At 36.3% G+C, this 19,847-nt stretch overlaps 1 protein-coding gene across 1 annotated transcript in view; it reads left to right on the forward strand.

Moving 5' to 3' along the window:
• Positions 1–19,847, forward strand: part of LOC150095132 (apolipoprotein B-100-like) — a 297,535-nt gene that overhangs the window by 150,849 nt on the left and 126,839 nt on the right. Inside the window, exon 10 of the mRNA XM_090411200.1 lies at positions 11,351–11,527. Within this exon, the coding sequence (XP_090267326.1) occupies positions 11,351–11,527 (177 nt within the window). The remainder of the gene's footprint in view (positions 1–11,350; positions 11,528–19,847) is intronic.

A 19,847-nucleotide genomic window follows, 5' to 3' on the forward strand; every position in this document is an offset into this window, starting at 1 on the left:
GGTGGTAGATGGCGTTGGTGGATTGAGTGGTGGAGACAGAGTTGTAGAGCAGGTGTCCTCTCTTGATGAGTCTTTGGACTCCCTGGAGGTGAGTCTTATCATTATTATTATTATCATATTATTATCATTATTATTATTATTGTATGGGTGCCTCCATGAAGTCTGAAGACTCATCATTTAAGACTTGAACAATCCACACAATCTATCATAACTCTCCTTGAACCCATTAACAGACAAAGCACTCACAATTGACTCTGGCAATCCATTCCACTCATTGACAACTCTACAAGCATAAAATCTAGTCCTCACAACCCTATTAACCATACTTTTATTCAACTTCTAGGGATGACCCCTTGTTCTGGCCCCTCCACCCAAGTGCTGAAACATTTCTCCTGCATCAATTCTGTAAAACCTTTTAAGCAAGTTAAATTTTTTTAACATATCCCATCCTGTTCTCCTGTCAACCAACTTCTGCAATCCAAACAGCCTCAAACTATCTTCATAGGAAACAGACCACTCACCATCTTGGTCACTCTTGCCTCTGCATCTTCTCCACTGCTTCCACATCCCCAAGAAACCCAGTAGACCAGACTTCAGCACAGTAATCCAGATGTGGACATATAAAGGGGAATGAAAACTTTTTTATCAGTACTTGTTAATGTGTTCTTCAATAACCAAGAGTAATCTTATGGGCTACTGTAGCAGCCTTAGCAATATGTCCTCTAAACATTAACTTCCTGTCTACCACCACTCCTAAATCCCTAGCTTCCTCCGTTTCATGGAGTACAGTGCCATAAATTTGATACACAGCTTAAAATCTGTTTATCCCAAAATGCATAACTTTACATTTCTCCACATTGAACTGATGCCCATTATCTTTTGCTCATACTACTGACAGCTTATTGAAATCATCCTGCAAGCTCTCCATCCAAGTGTAAGCAAAGGCTTACTAGCAAAGGATACTAAGGCAAGTGATATGTGAAGTCATTAGCTTCTTTATACAAGTTGCACCAGTCCTGAAAATAGTTCAGGGGCAAACTTGTTGCTTACACTTGGATAAAAGATTAAACCAAGAATATAATTTTTTTGGTATCTTTAATTTATAGTATAACCAAGTGGAAAACTTACAACAACAATCTCTAATCCAGAGTATTTTAATAATAAGGTGTGACAACTTTTGGTTAATTGTACATGAAAATATGACTTTGGCATTACTTCAACCTTGGTATCACCTCTGGGTGTGGCTCCCACTGATGAGATCTTGGTTTTCGGCAAGATAAGTCCTTTGATTTTCTTTCATTTATTTTTCACTTAGATTTTATTTTACTGGTGCTAGTGGTGGTTTCACTCCCCCCACACACACTAGCACTGTTTTTTTTTTTTTTTTTTTTAAATAAATATTAAGATTGTTGGTAGTGCAGTTAATATCGGCATTATAGGATTACTTTTGGCAGTATCGTGACCTCTATAGTAGCTCAATAAAGAATTGCTGGTAGGTGGTATAGAATTATTTCAGAATTATTTAATTCTCAGTCTTATGAATGAAAGGTTTTTTTATTACAATCAAATGCAGACATTATAGTCTTTTCCCCACCTGAGATAATGGTACCAATTCCTCCAAATGTGTGAACTCTAGGAATTAAAATTCCTGTACGTGAAGAAGCGAGACAGGTAACTAAGGGTTTAAAACAGGTAGTTGGTGCAAATAAGATTTATTCATTCACCGCCTTATAGCAGAGGGAAATATTTAATTGTAGTTAAAGATGTGTAAACAAGGGATAAATTATTACAGGGTTTTACTTTTGAAGGCAGCACAGTTATTCCTGTAATGGTCAGAAGCCAGATAAAAACAGTAAAAATCAAAAGATTTCCAATAGAATATATAGAGAACAGTAATGAAATTCTTATACAGTCATTTTAAAAATGGGGTAAGAGTAGTAATATATGAAAAGTTTATCAGGTGAAGATCCAAATTGGATTTCTGGTGATGTCACCTTCACTATGGATCTGAAGATGCCTGTAACAAATCATGGGATGCCCATCCTAGAAAACACAAAGTCTATCATACCACTCCTTGAACTCATTGACTCTTTGTGATCTCACCACTCTATCAGGTGATGCATTTCCCCAGTTCAACCACCCTCCACACAAAGAAACCACTCTTCATCCCTTTTGCTCACACCTTCCTTTTGTAACTTCCAGGGATGGCCCCTTGCCATTGCTTCTTCCTGCTGTTCCACCAGGTGAAAGACCTCCCGAGTGTCAAACCTGTAACTACTGCTGAACAGTTTTAAAGTCTCAATCATATCACCTCTCCTTCTTCCTACCACACTCTGCAGTCCATATTCCCTCACCCTATCTTCATAACTAACATTGTATGGTCCTGAAACCATCTTTGCTATCTGCCTCTGTACTCTTTCCACAGTTACTTTATCCCCATGAAATCCTGGGGACCAAATTTGAGAACAATAGTCCAAGTGTGGTCAGATCAGGGCTTTATACAATAGAATGGCAACTCTTTTATTTCTTCAGGTCAGCATCCTTCTCAATATTGTAGCAATCCTCTGGGTTACCTTCACCCATATTTGCAATGTATTCCCTAAATTCAGGTTTCTATCAATCATCATCATCATCCCTAGATCCTTTACCTTTCCCACTTCCTGCAGTATCTTCAACAGGGTATTCAGTCTCCCATCAATGTATCCCAAACTCCAAGGTTTAACATTTAGCTGCATTAAACTGAAACCACATTCATTTGCCCATCTGTCCAATTTTTCAAATTCTCTTGCAGGGCTAAGACATCAGTACTAATAATCCATCCCATCTTAACATCATCTGCAAAGAACTGAATATCCTCCTGAAATCCACTGACAATGTCATTGATATAAAGGTTAAACAATAGAGGTCCCAGTACTGAGCCCTGTAGGATCTCACTTGTAATCTTCCTCCTCCTTGATATTGTCCCCCCATACACAACTCTGATACCTATCAGATAGCCAATCCTGAATCCATTTTATTATCATATCAGCTTATCATGTGGTATCCTGTCAAATGCCTTTGTAAAATCCCCCAAAAAATGGCAGAATATGTCTTTCCCTCATCAACTGCTCTTGTCACTTTATTATAAAACGCATTCATATTAATAAAGCAAGAGCACCCCTTAACAAATCCATGTTGACTCTCACAGATAATATTATCCTCATCTGTCCAAAGCTATATATGGTCCCTCACTAATTTCTCCAAGATCTTAATAACTACTGATGAAACAAACTGGTCTATAGAAAGGGAGATGGTAAATCCCTTTATGTTTTTATAGCCGGGTACGAAACTCAGATTTCGATCCGAGTTTCGTACCTGGCTATAAAAACATAAAGGGATTTACCATCCCCCTTTCTATTAACATATTCGCTGGTAAAATAACCTTTCGGCTTATTAAATTAGTAAACTGGTCTATAATTTGACACTTCCAGTCTGCTACCACCCTTATGCAATGGCATTATCTTATCCTCTTTCACTCTCTGGGTACTTTTCCCTTTTCCAGACTTTCATTGAAAAGCCAGGTGAACAGAGCTGTCAGTTCTTTAGTATATTCTCTCAAAACCTGAATTCCATCCACTTCCATTACTTTATTGACATTCAGAGTACTCAGTGTTTGAAATGCATTCTCCTCTTGCATTTCTAAACCTCAAACCTGTCCTATCCCTCTGGTAATAAAATCTACTTCTCCAGAATGAAATATCCCAATAATATGTTCATTGAATAACTCTGCTATATCCTTTGCATCAGTCAGTCTATTCCCATTTTTATCCAACAATGTCATTATTCCACATTCATTTCTCCTCCTACTGGCCACATTGCTAAAAAATTTCTTAGGATTTTATTTTCTTTGTATCTTAGAGCCAGTCTCTTCTCATATTCCAGTTTTGCCTTCCTTATCATGCTAGTCACTCTCCTGGCCTGAGTCTTATATTCTTCATGCATCTGCTCTTCATCCCTCTCCTTATATCTCTTCCATAACCTCTTTTTTCAACTCCATTTCCTGTTTAATATTGTTTGTCATCCGCTTTACACCAAATTGTGTCCTCTTCTTCATTCGTGGAATACATCTTACTATTGCTGCTAACTAACAAATATTCCTTCACAATTTCCCAAGCACTAATAATATCCTGGGCTTCCAATTCAGCCCTCCATGGAACTGTCCCAATTTGATATCTAAGACTATTATAATCACCTGCCTAATAATTCCATATACATTCCTCTCTCTTTGATACTCCTCCATGTCTATTCATCTTCCAAGTCAAAACCACATGGTCACTCTCTCCAATTGGGGAAGTGGTGCCATCTCAGTTATTATTAGCTCTTCTGATGCTATGACCAAATCCAAAACTCTTGAACATTATTAGCAGATAGAGGGTACCTCTATGGGTTTTTCTCTCTCACGTCCCTTGCATTTTTTTATGAAATATTTTAAAAATAAGCTCTTGACTCAGCCCATCTCAAACCTTCTATCTGGTTAAGATAAGTCAGTTATGTGTTCTCTATTTGGCTTAATCGTCTGACACATTAGACACTTTCCTCTTGCACCTCAGTAGGCTTCACCTAGAATCTAGTTTACTATTGAAAAAGAATAATAGTAGTCTGCCCTTTCTAGACACTTTGGTAACATGCCTACCCAATCCTTTCCAGTACACAGGAAACCCACCAACACAGGCAGATATGTTCTCAAACTTTCCCATATTCCCCTCTCAACAATATGGTATCATTAAAACACTAACCAATAGAACCTATAATCTTTGTTCCAGTGATTGCTCTCTTACATCAGAACTTAATCATGTACACCTTATCTTCTTATCTAATGGCTGCAGTTCCCATAGTATCAAAAAAACAACAATCCTTCCCCCGATTTTTGACCTTCAGAAAGATTTTAGTAATGCTAAAATCATCCCTATGTCTGAGATATTTAAAAATTGACATTCTTAAAGAATTACAATCTCTGCATGATTTCAAGTCCTACGAAAAGCTTGCTATCCTTATATGTTCTACTAAAGATTAGCTCCATCCTTGCTCTGTGTCTGGAATATATAAAGTGCCCTGTTCCTGCAGGTTGGCCTACTATGGACCGGCAAGAAGATCAGCCAACATCCACTTGGAAGAATATATTAGACTGAGACAAAATATTGGAAGAATTAAATAATATTTTTAATCCTTTCTCAGTGCATTCGCTCCATTAAGTCACTAACATATGGAACTGAAGTTCAGACAATACTGTTATGTCTTCACCTTTCTTTTTTCTTCTATCTTTATATTTTATATTTTATACCTTATGGTTACTTGTGCCAGAAGTTAGCTTCCGACAAATTTATTTATTTTAGATCAACTGCACCAGCCGGTAACTAGTTCCTGATACTTAAGCTTACTCTACTAACTATCTCGACAATAAGACAATATTATTTAGCATTGGGAACACGTGGTGTGCAGTCGTGGCTTCCCTCTTTATCTTACATCAAATGTCCCCCCCCCCCCACTTACACAGGTTCGAACTTTTATAAGTGGTAAGTCAGTCTCAAACAATAGAACATACAAACTTTGATTTAAAATAATGCATTTTAATACAACTAAAGTTCATATACAGGAAATCATGTAATAATAATATAAAAGAAATAAGTTCATGCACAAATGCTCACGCAACTGCAATAAGCTCACTCAATCCCTCTCGCGTACTTCTTAATATGCAGGCTCATACAATTATATTCCAGGAGCATCAGTTAATCAATCTTATTTCCATGGTTTGCATTAAGATTAAATGATACTCCAGTGGTTATGCAAGCTTTGGCAATACAAAGTTAACTAGATTACACATGATATGTTCACTCAATTTTATCAATTACTATATTTTTGTTAAAATAAACTCCTTGCTATAAATCTTATACAAGTTACAGGCTTAATGTACAGAGCAGTGCCTTCACTCATTCTATCTCATATAATAAATCATCTCTTAACTGTCCCACTATAGTATTACTCGAACACAAAATTACATATTACAACAGGAAGGTCCTATCAAGACGTTCAGTCCAAAAACGGATCTTCTAGTTGGGTCGAGCAGGGTTATGCTTAAAGTTCTCCTCCTTTTTGCTCTCTCTGGTTTTACAGCACTTGATATATATATATAGGGTAAAAGATATGCACCTTACTGGCTGTTTTCCTTAACGAGATGGTTCCTTTGTTTTAGATCTGGTCCTTCCTCGGATGTGGCAAGATTTCCTTGTCGCTCCGCTGTCTATCTCTATTCATTCTTTTCGATGCATGGCTCCTTTGCCATCATTACATTGGCGGCAAACTCACCAATGGCCCTGTCTGCTGTTTCCCTACTGTTCAGTTGGACGTCCTGTACACATCGGGTCCCACAGCAATGTGGAAAGTTGTTGGACACCGGCGACAAGCTTCCTCAGCCCTCACAGCCTTCGAACTGGAACACAGAAAAATTGCAGGAACAAGAGAGCGTTTGAAGTGCGTGCCGCTCCTTATATCTCAATGGTGAGCACCCTCACTCTCTGTCTACGTCACTCACTCAGCCGTCTTTGATTCCTCAGATAACGATGAGGTCATGTCCTTTTCTCGGCGGCCTTCTCGATGGAACTGTTACTGCAGGGGTTACTGGATGACTTTTCGGGTTTTCTGCTGTGTCATGAACTATTGCGTAGTGATCAGATCTTCTGCTGATTGGTTAACATAATTTTTCCTGTATTGGGTATGATTCTAAAACAGCATTTGGATTACACTACAAGAATATTATCAATTAAGTTAATATACCTTTCAATTACAAGTTATTTATTACCTCTCTGCCTCTGCTCTTGAGAGTTTAAGCATGTCTTTATGTTAAGATACTATTTTCTCATGTTGTGTCTGAAACAAATGGCTGACTTATAGTGGGCCAGTTATTTCTGACACAACAACACATTGCAAAAGTTGTAAGGGTTAGCCAGAAAACTGTTAATATAATGCAAAGAACCCTGCCAAGTATGGATAAGGAAGTGATAGTTCCACTATGTAAGACACTAACCAGGCATTCCTTGGATTTCTGTATACAGATAACTAAGGCTGTCGCAGGACTTTAGAGTGTTTTGTATCAGATTGAAAGAATGTAGTTTGCAGAGCTTGTTAGATAGGAGGAAATGGAGAAGTGAATATGATTGAGATATATAAGTTTGTGAAAGGAAACGTAACCTGTCAGATATGGTTACTGGGAGATACCTGTGCATTATTCATTCATTCACATCACAAATCATGGATCACCAACAATGTAATACAGTTGGAAATCAAAAAATTAAACAACAATGAAGGTAAATAGAAAATAGAATTTCTCATTATATCTTCACTGTTCCCAGTGCACTCATGAGAAAGCCAGGTAAAAACGTATACTATTAGGATCACTCAAAGTGTGCATGTATGTGACTAAAAAAGGAATGTCCTCTCCCAGTTAAGGGGGAGAGGAGATTTGAAAGAAACTTCAAAATTTTATACGTAGGGCAAGATTATGTAATCAATGATTGGATGAAAAGGATATCCTGGTATATGCAACTTGGGGCAGCCATAAATTCTAGTTGGTCTTGTACAATATGTTTTTAGTTTTTGAACTGTATCTGAACATTTCTTTTCTTATATTAAAAATTCAAGTGACTTTCTATCAAAAATTAAAGATTTGAGACTTTACTCCACAGATTTGCTAGTTAGTAAGTTTTGCCATAGTTTCAATTTTTTACAAATGTTCCACTATCTGGCACCCTAGAATTTTTATCGTGTAAGTTTCCATTGGATATTCTAAACTTCAAGTTGATCATATTGTGATGGGCTTTCCAATATATCCCATCATTGCTATACTTAGAACATCACTGTTATACTTAGAACAACTAGAAGAAAAAATTTTAATGATTAACCACCACTGAACTACATCTATATGGACTGAGCCTCCGTAGCTCAGTCAGTATAGACGATGCCCTTTGGTTGGAAAGACCTGGGTTCGATTTTCGTCCATGATGTGAGGAACCTTTATCTGGTCTCTTTCAACTAAAGGCAAGTTAACTGGTCTCATACAGAGGTGGAGGGTTTTTCTCCTGGTAACTCGCAAAGCAGGCAAACGAGTCCCGTGACCACACACAGCTAGAGTCATAAATATATGTTTATGGCAAGGAAAGCAATGGGAAACCATCTTGCTCCTAATCATCTCCCTGGTTTCATTGTTCATCAGCTGTAACCCTCTTAAAGAGAAGGCCACAGGATTAGATTAGATCCAAAGGTTATATTGACTTCAATGGACACTTTGCATTCATGTAATTATGGATGTATATACATGTCAAAGCTAATACAGTGTATACACCTTTCTGAACAGTTGTACATTTCCTCCAAAAAACAGAATGAATTTGGCATATCAGAACATGGGATTACTAATACTAGTCACAGGATCCTTTTGAATGATGCCATATTACTAATGTAGATGCTCATATGAATATGAGGACATATTTAAAGAATGTCCCTAAGTTCTGTTTAATTACAGAAGCTTTTATTACATATACTCATACACTTCAATTTTTTCCCGTATTTTTTTTTCTTTGTTACATGCATGCACACTTCAGTGGATCCTAATATTAGCAATTTATTATCTGGCTGTCTTGTGATTGCATATAAGGAAAGAATGTATTCTAGGCAAGATATGATAATTATTGTGGTCTTTGAGTTGGACACTCAAAGACCACAATAATTATCATACCTTGTCCAACCTCTTCCAAGTGAGTCTTCAGACTCAATGGGGACTTGGAGTAATACCAATTCTAAATATGTAAGGTAAATGTTGATAAAGATGAGAAGTTAGAGATGGGTGTAGAAATTGAAGGGTATGGTGGGTTTTTTTTTCCCGAAGATAGGAAGGGCAAGAAGGTTGGAGAATGTTGTTGACGATTTTCTTCTTCCCCTTTTTGCTTTATGCTTTAGCTTGTTATGTCTCCAATACTTTGACAGGCAGCCTGTCCATCAATTTTCCTAGTATTTGGTTTTCAGTCTCTTGCTTGTTTAACTATTCTTTTTGGATTCGTCCTATTAACATGATGATTCCATTCCACTCTTCATTTTTTATCCTTGTTGAATGGTTGGCTGCGTGGTTAGCATATCTGATCTCCAGCCAAATGGCTGTGGATTCGAATCCCACTATGGGCATGGATGTTTATGATTGTCTGTAAAAATACCAATGGTGGTGGGCAGTATATGGCATTAATGTAGATGATGATGGTAGTTGCGGTTCATTGTAGTTGGTGCACTGAGTGGTGGAGACAGAGAGTTGTAGAGTAGGTGCCCTCCCTTGATGAGTCCTTTGAACTCCCTGGAGGTGTCACGTAATAATAATAATACTATTAGAACATCACAATGGATTATAACAACGAAGAGCCTTGACATATAGAGGTTATAGTTTCATTGTATAAAGCATTGATCAAGCCCGTATAAGAATTACTCTGCACATATTATTATTATTATTATTACCCAAGACCTCATGAAGTCGAAGACTCAGCTGGGAGGTCCTTTTATCACACACACACACACACACCTCATCATACCATGTCTTAAATATACTCAAATTCCTTGCAGACACCACACTCTCAGGCAAGGCATTCCAATCATTTACAACTCTGCATGAAAAAAACCTGCCTCTCACTCCCCTACTCACACCCTCTTTATACAGTTTCCAGGGATGACCTCTGGTTCTTCCCTGATCTCCCACTATTTTCTGTAGAACTTCTCCAGCATTGATCTTATAACAACCCCTTACCAACTTATAGGTCTCTATCATATTTCCCCTCTTCCTCCTGTCCACCAGACTCTGCAGATTACATCTTCTCAATCTTTCCTCATACTCGACATTCTAGAGGTCAGAAACTACCTTAATCAGTCGCCTTAGGACCCTTTCCAACATCTCTTCACCCTTATGAAAACCAGGTGACCAGATCTGGTTGCAATAGTCCATGTGTGGCCTAATCAAAGCCTTATACAACGGAACAAGAATCTCCCTACTTCTACACGTCAGTGTATTCCGCATCATTCCCAGAAGCCTCTGTGTTGTCTTCACAATTTTGGCTATGTGTCCCCTAAATTTCAGATCCTTATCCACTATCACCCTGAGATCCCTTATTTCCTCTACCTCCTACAATATATCTCCACCATGCATAAATTCTGCATTCCATCTTTGTTTTTCAAATTTTAAAACCTTACATTTTGCAACAGTGAACTCACATCCCCAATCAATCAATTTATTCAAGTCTTCCCTGGTCATTTGGTTTTCAGCTCAATGAGGATATATTTGAGAGGAGTCCAGAGAAGATTTACTGAAGTGGTGTAATTTCTTTGGACTGTTGGAAGAAGGCACATTGGGAAATGTTAATTGCAGAGCCTCATTCCACTCTATAAAAAGAGATTTATTATTATTATTATAGAGTGGAAGATGACAAGGAGCAGAACAAGCGACCAGCAGAATGAAAGGAGAGTAGTGAGCAGGTTCTTTGCATGGAGATGGTGAGTGAAATACATTGCCTAAGAATGTGGTGCATGCATAAACTGTGAATGAGTTTAAAGCTGCTGTTTAACCTCTCCACTGGCTGAGGTGGATGAAATAGTGAGACCAAATTGCATTTCTTATCCATATTATTCTATAGGTGTTACAGAATTGTATCCAGATTTAGCTGGACGTCTATAGACATCATGACCAGTTGGGGTGTTAATGTATTCTGTTTGGTGACAGTTGGTATCTCTCATGAGCCCTTTTGATCCTTATAGGCCTAATGTTGATAATAAATGGTTATTAATACTGAGAAGAAAATAATACTTGTATTAAAGATTGCATTACAAATTTGGAGCCAGAAACACGCACTAATTAATTAACATACATATCAATTAACATACAATTATTACTTATTATTATTTTTTTTTTTTACGGTCTACTCCACGGAGTCCTTAGACTCATCGAGGGAGGCCCTAAGCATCATATCAAGAACTATTCAACATCTGCACAGTATCTGTCATACTTTGTTTTGAACTCATTCACAATCATGGCATCCACAACAGACTCTGGCAATCCATTCCACTCTTTCCACAAAGTTCATTCACAGCCAGGGTGTATTTTATTGTATTTTTTTTTATTGCAAGGGTAAGACTATTTGTGGAAATCCTTGATACATAGGAAATCCTTGATTGCCACATAGCAATTATTTAATTGATGATATACAACTTATAATTAAATTAAATTAATATATTGTGAATGATGATTTAATTAAATTAATTATTACATTTATATTATTCTATTGTATTGCAGGATCTTTCATTATCTTTCTTAAGAGATGCACTTGTCCAGTGTAATACCATAGCATGCATGAAAGCAATTTCATATTTGGCTACTGAAAACCATATTTCATCACGATACCTGAATTTTATATTATTTTCCTGGTCAAACATTTGTATTACAAAACCAGATTACATGGACGAAATACTGGTAAGTGTTTTCTTATTTTCTAAAAAAATATATTTTATAATTATTTAAATTAAGGGAATATTTAATCCCGCATTATTTCAAAGCCGAATAAGAAACTCTAAGATAGAAATCAAAGAGTTTCATGCCGAATATAGCAAGCTATAAAAGTTTGGCAAATCCAAGCGTATGTAAATATCTGGGTAGTACAATACCAGGCAAAATTTAAAAAAAAAAAAAAAAAAAAAAATTACAACTTGTAGTAAAGTTGGATATACTTTTATTTATTAGATTCATCTGCATTTCTAGTTCAATATATATACATACAAAATCAATTATATATATGTATATACATATATCTCAAAAAAATTTAAATACCGAATCTGTTCACTCCTCTGCCCAAGCTCCGTTCCATACTCAGTACGCCGAAACAAAAACATAACAGCTTAAAATATCCTGGCTTTTACTGTCTTTGGTAAACCCTATTTGGGCAAAACACCCTAGTTTGGTCACACTGAAAAACTATTGAATTATGTCTGGAAGAACATATGAGAGACGTCAGATATGACAGAACTAGAGCCAGTGCACTGTCTAATCACATCCTTAATTCTGCTGACCATAATGATGAAAATTCTATCAGTCATCTGGAACAAATCAGAGAACATCTTTATATGCTATGATGAATGCGAGAGAAGAATTGTGGAATTTAAGGAAATAGTCCTCAATCCATTACATCTTAACAAGAACCTCAGCTATAATCTTTCTGATTGTCACTGCACTGCTATCCACTTTTGGCATTCACGAGACCATGACCACATGCATGTGCCCCACAATACAGTAGTATCCTGAATGCCTTCAAATGTCACTAATACACTGCTAATTTAATTACTATATTTATTACATGACAACTGCAAGGAGTCCAAAGACTCATTGAGGGAGAGCATCTACTCTGCAACTCTCCGTCTTCACCACTTAATCCACCAACTACAATGAATACCACTACCATCATCACCTACATCAACACTGTCTACTGCTTACCACCTCCAGTAGTATTTTTGTCTGTAAATTGCATGTATTCTCAAGGATGATTTGTGTGTATGCTGGATGAAAAACCCAAGTTTCTGACAGAAAAAACAATGCCCTCCATACGAGATCGGTTAACTCACCTTCAATCAAAAAAAACCATTATAAAGATTCCTTTTGTCATGATGACAATTGAACTTAGGCTTTTTCCAATTGAAAGGTGCAACATGCCATAATTCTACTAATTGTGCTGTGGAGGCACTTAATTATTATTATTATTAACATTCGATCTCCATGTAGTCAGAGACTCATCGTGGAAGGTACACACTGTTGCACACAATGCTCATCCAACCATGCCTTAAAATGATTCAGCGTGTCTATATTCACAACACACACTCAGGCAATTCATTCTACTATTAATTTTTTAATTCCACAATAATGTTTAATTTATTGCTTTCATCTTGCAATTTTTTGTATTTCTTTTTTCTTGTAATGCACCCGATGAAGGCTTCTAAGAAGACAAAACTAGTTGTGCGCTATAATTAAATAAAAAGTATTGTTTCTGTTTTTTATCTCTTGGTTTCCAGTCATTAATCTACATTTAATACATAATATATTTTCCCCCTCTCTTCCTCCCTCTAAATACTGATTTACTGATAAGGAAATTAATTCTTTAAAAGAAATATATCTCAGTTGAATTATCATACCAATAGTTCTGTTTTTTTTTATTTTTTTTTTTTAAATATTTTGGTGGTCTGTATAGTATGAAAATCAATACAGCATTTGAAATCTTTTCAAGATGATTTTGTTAAAGATGAACTTGCCTATGTTTTGTTTGAAATGTTACAATTTTATATAAATACAGTATAGTAGTGGTTCATGATTCTTGTGATTTAAATATTTTCATTTTTTTCCAACTAAAAAACAAATCTGCTGCATTAATCTGTACATGTACATGGATATTTAAGTAGTGCTCATCTTATTGCTGAGTTACTGAAAGTAGAATCTGTTGTCACAGAACATCATATCACATTTATCAGGTACAAATGAAACTATTTTATTACATACAGAGAAATATATATTCTAATATGTAATAAATATAAATATATTTTTATATATGGAAGATGGGCATCATTCACATATGTTATCAAAACTGTGGTGGAACTAGCAGAGGAATTAAAAAAGAAAAATACCATGTCAGAATGACTGGTGTTTTGAGACATAGCAGAAAAAAAGTATGCGAGATTCTTCTAAATTATGAGATGTTTTTGTCAGACTATTATAAATGATTAGGAAATAAAAGGAATAGCTGGTTATGTTATTCAGTATGCAAAACATCAAGGTGAACTGTATTGTGATCAACACAGGTGAATAGTATTCAATTTTAAGAAGTTGGGCAAATTTCAAAGTGTCTGTGGTCCCATAAAAGGTTCTAGTAAGGAAGAAGTAGAGGAGGTTTTAAAGTCACTAGAAAGGGAGCTGACATAAAAGAAGAAATAGCAGATTTCTTTTGTTAAAGATCTAAATAGCATAGCAGGAAATGAATCTTGGACATGTAGAAATGTTTCAGAAAATGGAAAAAATAACAAAAAAAAAGGTAAAAATGTTCTGCATTTTGCTATAACATGGAATAATTATTATATCATATTATGGCACAAAGATGTGCATAAATTGACATGGAGAGAATACATAAGAACAAGAAAAGACTTATTGGTTATGTTATTGTTATAGTGATATCTTCAGACTGGTTGGTTTAGGATGCAAGGATATTTGAAATAGCAAGTGACCATCATTTAGCTTTAATCAGGATAAAATCAGTATTATATTAAAAAGAAAATGTATACTAACATTTTAAAAAGAATCAAAGTTGAACAACTCTCAGACTAGACCTGTGGAATCAAATATGTAACTATTCTTTGAAGAAACTCTGAAGAAAACATTGATTGATTCAGTCAAGGAAGAAGAGATAGACAGAAAATAAGAATTCCAAAATTTCACGGAAGCTAGTTAAAAAACAACATCTAGAAATGAAAGAGCAAGACAAAAAGAATCATTAATATGATATAAAAAACTGAAGATGTGGTTATTCTGGATGGAAACATAAATTGAAGTTACAAATGATAAAAGAGCAATAAAAAATGTCCAGTAGGAATGTAGTAAAGAATACCTTTCTTTTTCCATTTATTTTATATTAATATAGTATTTTTGGCAGTCTGCTATTGCCCATAAAATTTAGATGTTCCAACGTTTTTTGTTTATATTTTATTCTTCATTTGTTTTATAGTCCCACTTGGTATATCCAGTCTGAGATTTTTCTTTCCTGTTGTTTTAATCCATTTTTAATTCTTCCTTTTTATGTGCACAGTAGTCCATGTGGCAGCCTAACCAGAGCCTTATACAATGGAACAAGAATCTCCTTACTTTTACAAGTCAGTGTCCTCCACAGCATACCCAGAATTCGTTCTGTTGTCCTCACAATTTTGCCAATGTGTCCTCTAAATTTTAGATCCTTATTCACCGTCACCCGAAGATCTATTATTTCCTCCACCTAAAACAATATATCCCCACCAAAACATAAATTCTACATCCTATCTTTTTTTCCCAAAATTAAAACCTTACATTTTGCAACATTGAACTGGAGTCCCCACTCTTCCTGTACCCATTCACTCAAATCCATTCAAGTCTTCTTGTATGGTCACATCTGTTCTCTTCATAGTTTGTCCCAACTTTGCATCACCTGCAAACAACTAAATATCCCCATCCAAATCCTCACCAATATCATTGACATACAGGTTAAACAGGGTCTTAAAAAAGACCCTTGAGGCACACCTCAAGTGACTTTCCTCTTCTGGGATATTCCTCCCCCATACACAACGTGCTGACACCTATCACCAATCTCTGATCCAGTGCACTAATCTAATATCCAACCCACTGCTCTGCTTTGACTATCGACTTATCATGCATTAATCTGTCAAAAGTCTTTGCTAAATCTAAGTATACTACTGTAATTCCCTTTCCTTTTTCCAATGAAATATAAACAAAAAACGTTGGAACATCTAAATTTTATGGGCAACTCCCTGCCAACTCCCTGGCACATTCCTTCAAAATACATGGTGATATATTATCATGTCCCACAGAGTTATTAACATCAAATTTCCTCAATTACCTATATACCTCTTGGTGACTTACAGTCAGTCTCTCCTTCTCATCATCAACTGCTCTCATCTCCATGATATCACATTCACAAGAATGAAAGACCTTTATGATCCTCTAATTAAGTATCTCAACTATATCTTCTGCAGCATTTGTTCTTATACTATTCATCAATGTCATCCTTCCAGAATCTTTTTTTTTTTTTTTTTCGCTGGCTACATATTGAAAGAACTCCCTAGAATTCTTTTGGATTCATTGGCTAACTACTGCTCATAATTCACTTTTGCTATCCTTACCAATCAAGTCACTCCTTGCCTGTTCTTTGTAATCCTCATGGAATTGATTATTACCACTCTTCTTATGCTGCGTCCATAATGCTTTTTTCTCTGCATTGCATGCTTAATCTCTTCATTTATCCACTTCACGCCTACCTTATTTAATCTTCCGATCCTTGGAATACAGAATGATACACAGTAATATACAGTCATACCTCGACTTACGCTACCCTGACTTACGTGAATCCGGAGTTACGCGGTTTCATATATGTATGTATTCCTGTCCCGCTTCACGCCTTACCACTAGTCGTATCTTTGTGGCGCCGGCCGCATTCGCCAGTGTTGTATATGCTGCGAACAACCACTGATGTGTTTCGCACAGTCTCTAATAGATACACGATTTTTATAGTCTACAAATCTTGCAATGTTCTTGATAAAAATTTTATCACATAAAAAATAATAATGTTGTCCAAAGGAAGCAAGTCCAATTCTTCTACAGCTAGCAAGAAAAGAAAAACATTGACTTTGGAAACAAAACTCAACATTCTTAAGGATTTTGAAGGAAATTAAAATTTGTGAGCTAGCAAAGAAGTTTGATCTACAGGCATCCACAGTAAGAACAATCATAAAAGAAAGGTTTACAGATTTTGGAGGACATTGATTCTAACGAGGAACGAATTGTAGCCACAAGGTAAGGAATAAAAAAATCATTAGCTTGCTATGAAGAAATTTTGCGTAACAAGAAAAAGACATTATGCCGTCAGACGAATCTATTAGAATTTATGAAACCATTGACATCGAAATAACTTTCTTTTTTTTATGTATGAAAAAACTACAATTATGATTATATTTTGTAAAAAAAATAGGTGTTTTTGTACACCTTTGGTCCCAATTAACTAATATTTTGTATGTTTGTATGCAAAATTATACCCGAGTTACGCGAATTCGACTTACGCACTTTTTGTTGGTCCCACCTACCACACAATTGCCGGCAAAGGTTGGTCGATTGGTAGAGCCTCTGCTACTAATGGCTCAGTTAAGTAAGTTTGAGCGTGGTTAGTAGTTGGAAGGGGATATCAATCGTTCGATGCTGTTGGCACACTCTCCCTCGATGAGTCTTCGGACTCCCTGGAGGTGTCAAATAATAATAATAATAACTTTGGGATATGACTGTACTTAGATTTTGCAAAGGCTTATGATAGATTACCGCATGATAAGTTGATAGTCAAACTGGAGTGGATGCGGTTAGATTGGTGCATTAGATTGGAGACTGGCTATCTGATAGGTATCAACAAGTTGTGTATGGAGGAGCATATCCAGGAAAAGGAAAGTTACTAGTGGGTGCCTCAGGGATCTGTTTTAGGGCTATTGTTAAACTTGTATATTAATGATATTGGTAAAGATTTGGATGGAGATATTCAGTTGTTTGCAGATGATACAAAGTTGGGACAAATTATGAAGAGTAGAGAAGATGTTGTGGCCTTACAAGAAGATTTGAATAAATTGAGTGATTGGGCACAGAAATGGGGATGCGAGTTCAATGTTGCAAAATGTAAGGTTTTAAAATTTGGAAAACAGAAATGGGATGCAGAATTTATGCTTGGTGAGGATATATTGTTGGAAGTGGAGGAAATAAGAGATCTGGGGGTGATAGTGAATAAGGATCTGAAATTTAGGGGACACATCGCCAAAATTGTGAAGACAACACAAAGGCTTCTGGGAATGATGCGGAGGATAATGACGTGTAGAAGTAGGGAGATTCTTCTTCCATTGTATAAGGCTTTGATTAGGCCGCACATGGACTATTGTGCCCAGATTTTGTCATGAGGTTTTCAGAAGGATGAAGAGATGTTGGAGAGGGTCCAGAGGTGACTGACTAAGGAAGTTTCTAACCTCTGGAATGTCACGTATGAGGAAAGATTGAGAAGATGCAACTTGCAGAGTCTGGTAGACAGGAGGAGGAGAGATATGATAGAAACCTACAAGTTATAACGGGGTTATAGGATCAATGCTGGAGAAATTCTACAGAAAATAGTCGGAAATCAGAGGAGAACCAGAGGTCATCCCTGGAAGCTCTATAAGGAGGGTGTGAGTAGAGGAGTGAGAAGCAAGTTTTTTTCATGCAGAGTTGTGAATGATTGGAATGCCTTGCCTGAGAGTGTCATGTCTGCAGAGAATTTGAGTGTGTTTAAATCACGGTATGATGAGCTGTGTGTTTGATAAAAGAACCTCCTAGATGAGTCTTTGACTCCGTGGGGTCTTGGGTAATAATAATAATAATACATTTAGACATTGCTTCTACTAAATAGTTCTTGAATGTCCACCAAGGTGCATTTATCTCTTTTTCAGTTAACTCCTTATTCCATGCTAAACCTGCAAGCTGTCTCCTGAGCTCCTCACAATCACCAGCCTTGTAGTTCCACATATATCTTTCCTCACACAGTTCTTCACACTGCTGCTAACCACCTAAGTAATCATTTCATGGTCACTATCTCCGACTGGTGGATGATTTGATACCTTATTTATAATTACATCCTCTGATAAGGTGATCAATTCAAAGACCCTCAATCCTTGTGTGACTTCTCTTACATACTGTCTGATGTAGTTGTCCCTCAAAAACTCAAGAAACTCATTTTCTTTACTTTAAGTTGCTGTCTTATCATCCCAATCTATATTGCCATAGTTAAACTCACCCATAATAATCATCCTTTTCTTATTTGCTCGGTTAATTTGATTATACATTCCATGGTCACTACCATCCACATTACCAGGTCTATAACAACATCTAAGTATTTCATTCTATTCACCTCTATCTCACACCATCTATATATACTACCTCAAACCTCTGGCACTGTTTCCCTCTTGCATCTTTACCTTGTATGGATATTACTCTTTCTCTATCATGAATAGCACTCCTCCCTTTCTACCCTTTCTCTCTTCATGAAACACACCATACTCTTCCATCTCTATTCCTGTCAGGATGTCATCCTCATTCAACCATGTTTCACTTATTCCAACAATTCTTGGATGAACAGACCTGATTAATGCAGCCATTTCATTTGTATTGTTTCTTACACTTCTAGCATATTTATACAAACATAGCAACTAATTCCTGGATCTATATCAAGTTCCACTGATACCACTTATTAGATGTGAATTCTCCATGCTTAATTTGAGCCAGTTCTTTTACTCCTTATTCATCTTATAACCCTCTTCAAATCCAACTGTTTTTCCTTTATCCCAGATCATCTGCTTCCCTTTTTGCCTGCACAGGCATTCACATACCCTTGGAGCATTCATCCTTTCTCACTCTGTGTTTCCATCAACCCTGAGCCTTCCCATTTCCCTATTGTGTTGCACGCTTGTTCTCTCATTGTCTATACTCATTTTACCCACTTCAATCTCTCCTTTCTTACAATACTCTTATATAATTCAATTCATCCTTCAAACTCATTCCACAGATTAACAAAGTGCACTCCTTTCTCTTCACACATTTCTGCTAACATATCATTCACAACCTCCTGATATCCAATTTGACAAGTTATTTGTCCGTACCATTACCATTACTCTTTTGCTTGCTTAGTCCTCATATCCAACAAAACAATCACTCTATTCATTTTATCTCCAAAAAAACCTTGTGTATCTTCTCATTTGTCACACCTCTAATAATTGAATCCCCATACAATGCCACTCGCAGGTCTATCATCACCTCTTTTAAACTGATATCATTCATTTTTATCATTTTCACTCTTCCATACGTATTTCAAATTCTCTTAATTTCACTCTGTATCCGTTTCATCTATTGCCTCATCTTAACCAACTTAACTTTCAAATCTTGCATCAATTTTTATCATTCCCTGTTTTAATTTTATTGCCAGCCACACATGCTTGTT

Source organism: Typopeltis vanoorti, chromosome 21, assembly GCF_054136105.1.
Source record: "Typopeltis vanoorti isolate ZY-2024b chromosome 21, IOZ_Tvanoo_1.0, whole genome shotgun sequence".
Lineage (NCBI taxonomy): Eukaryota > Metazoa > Arthropoda > Arachnida > Uropygi > Thelyphonidae > Typopeltis > Typopeltis vanoorti.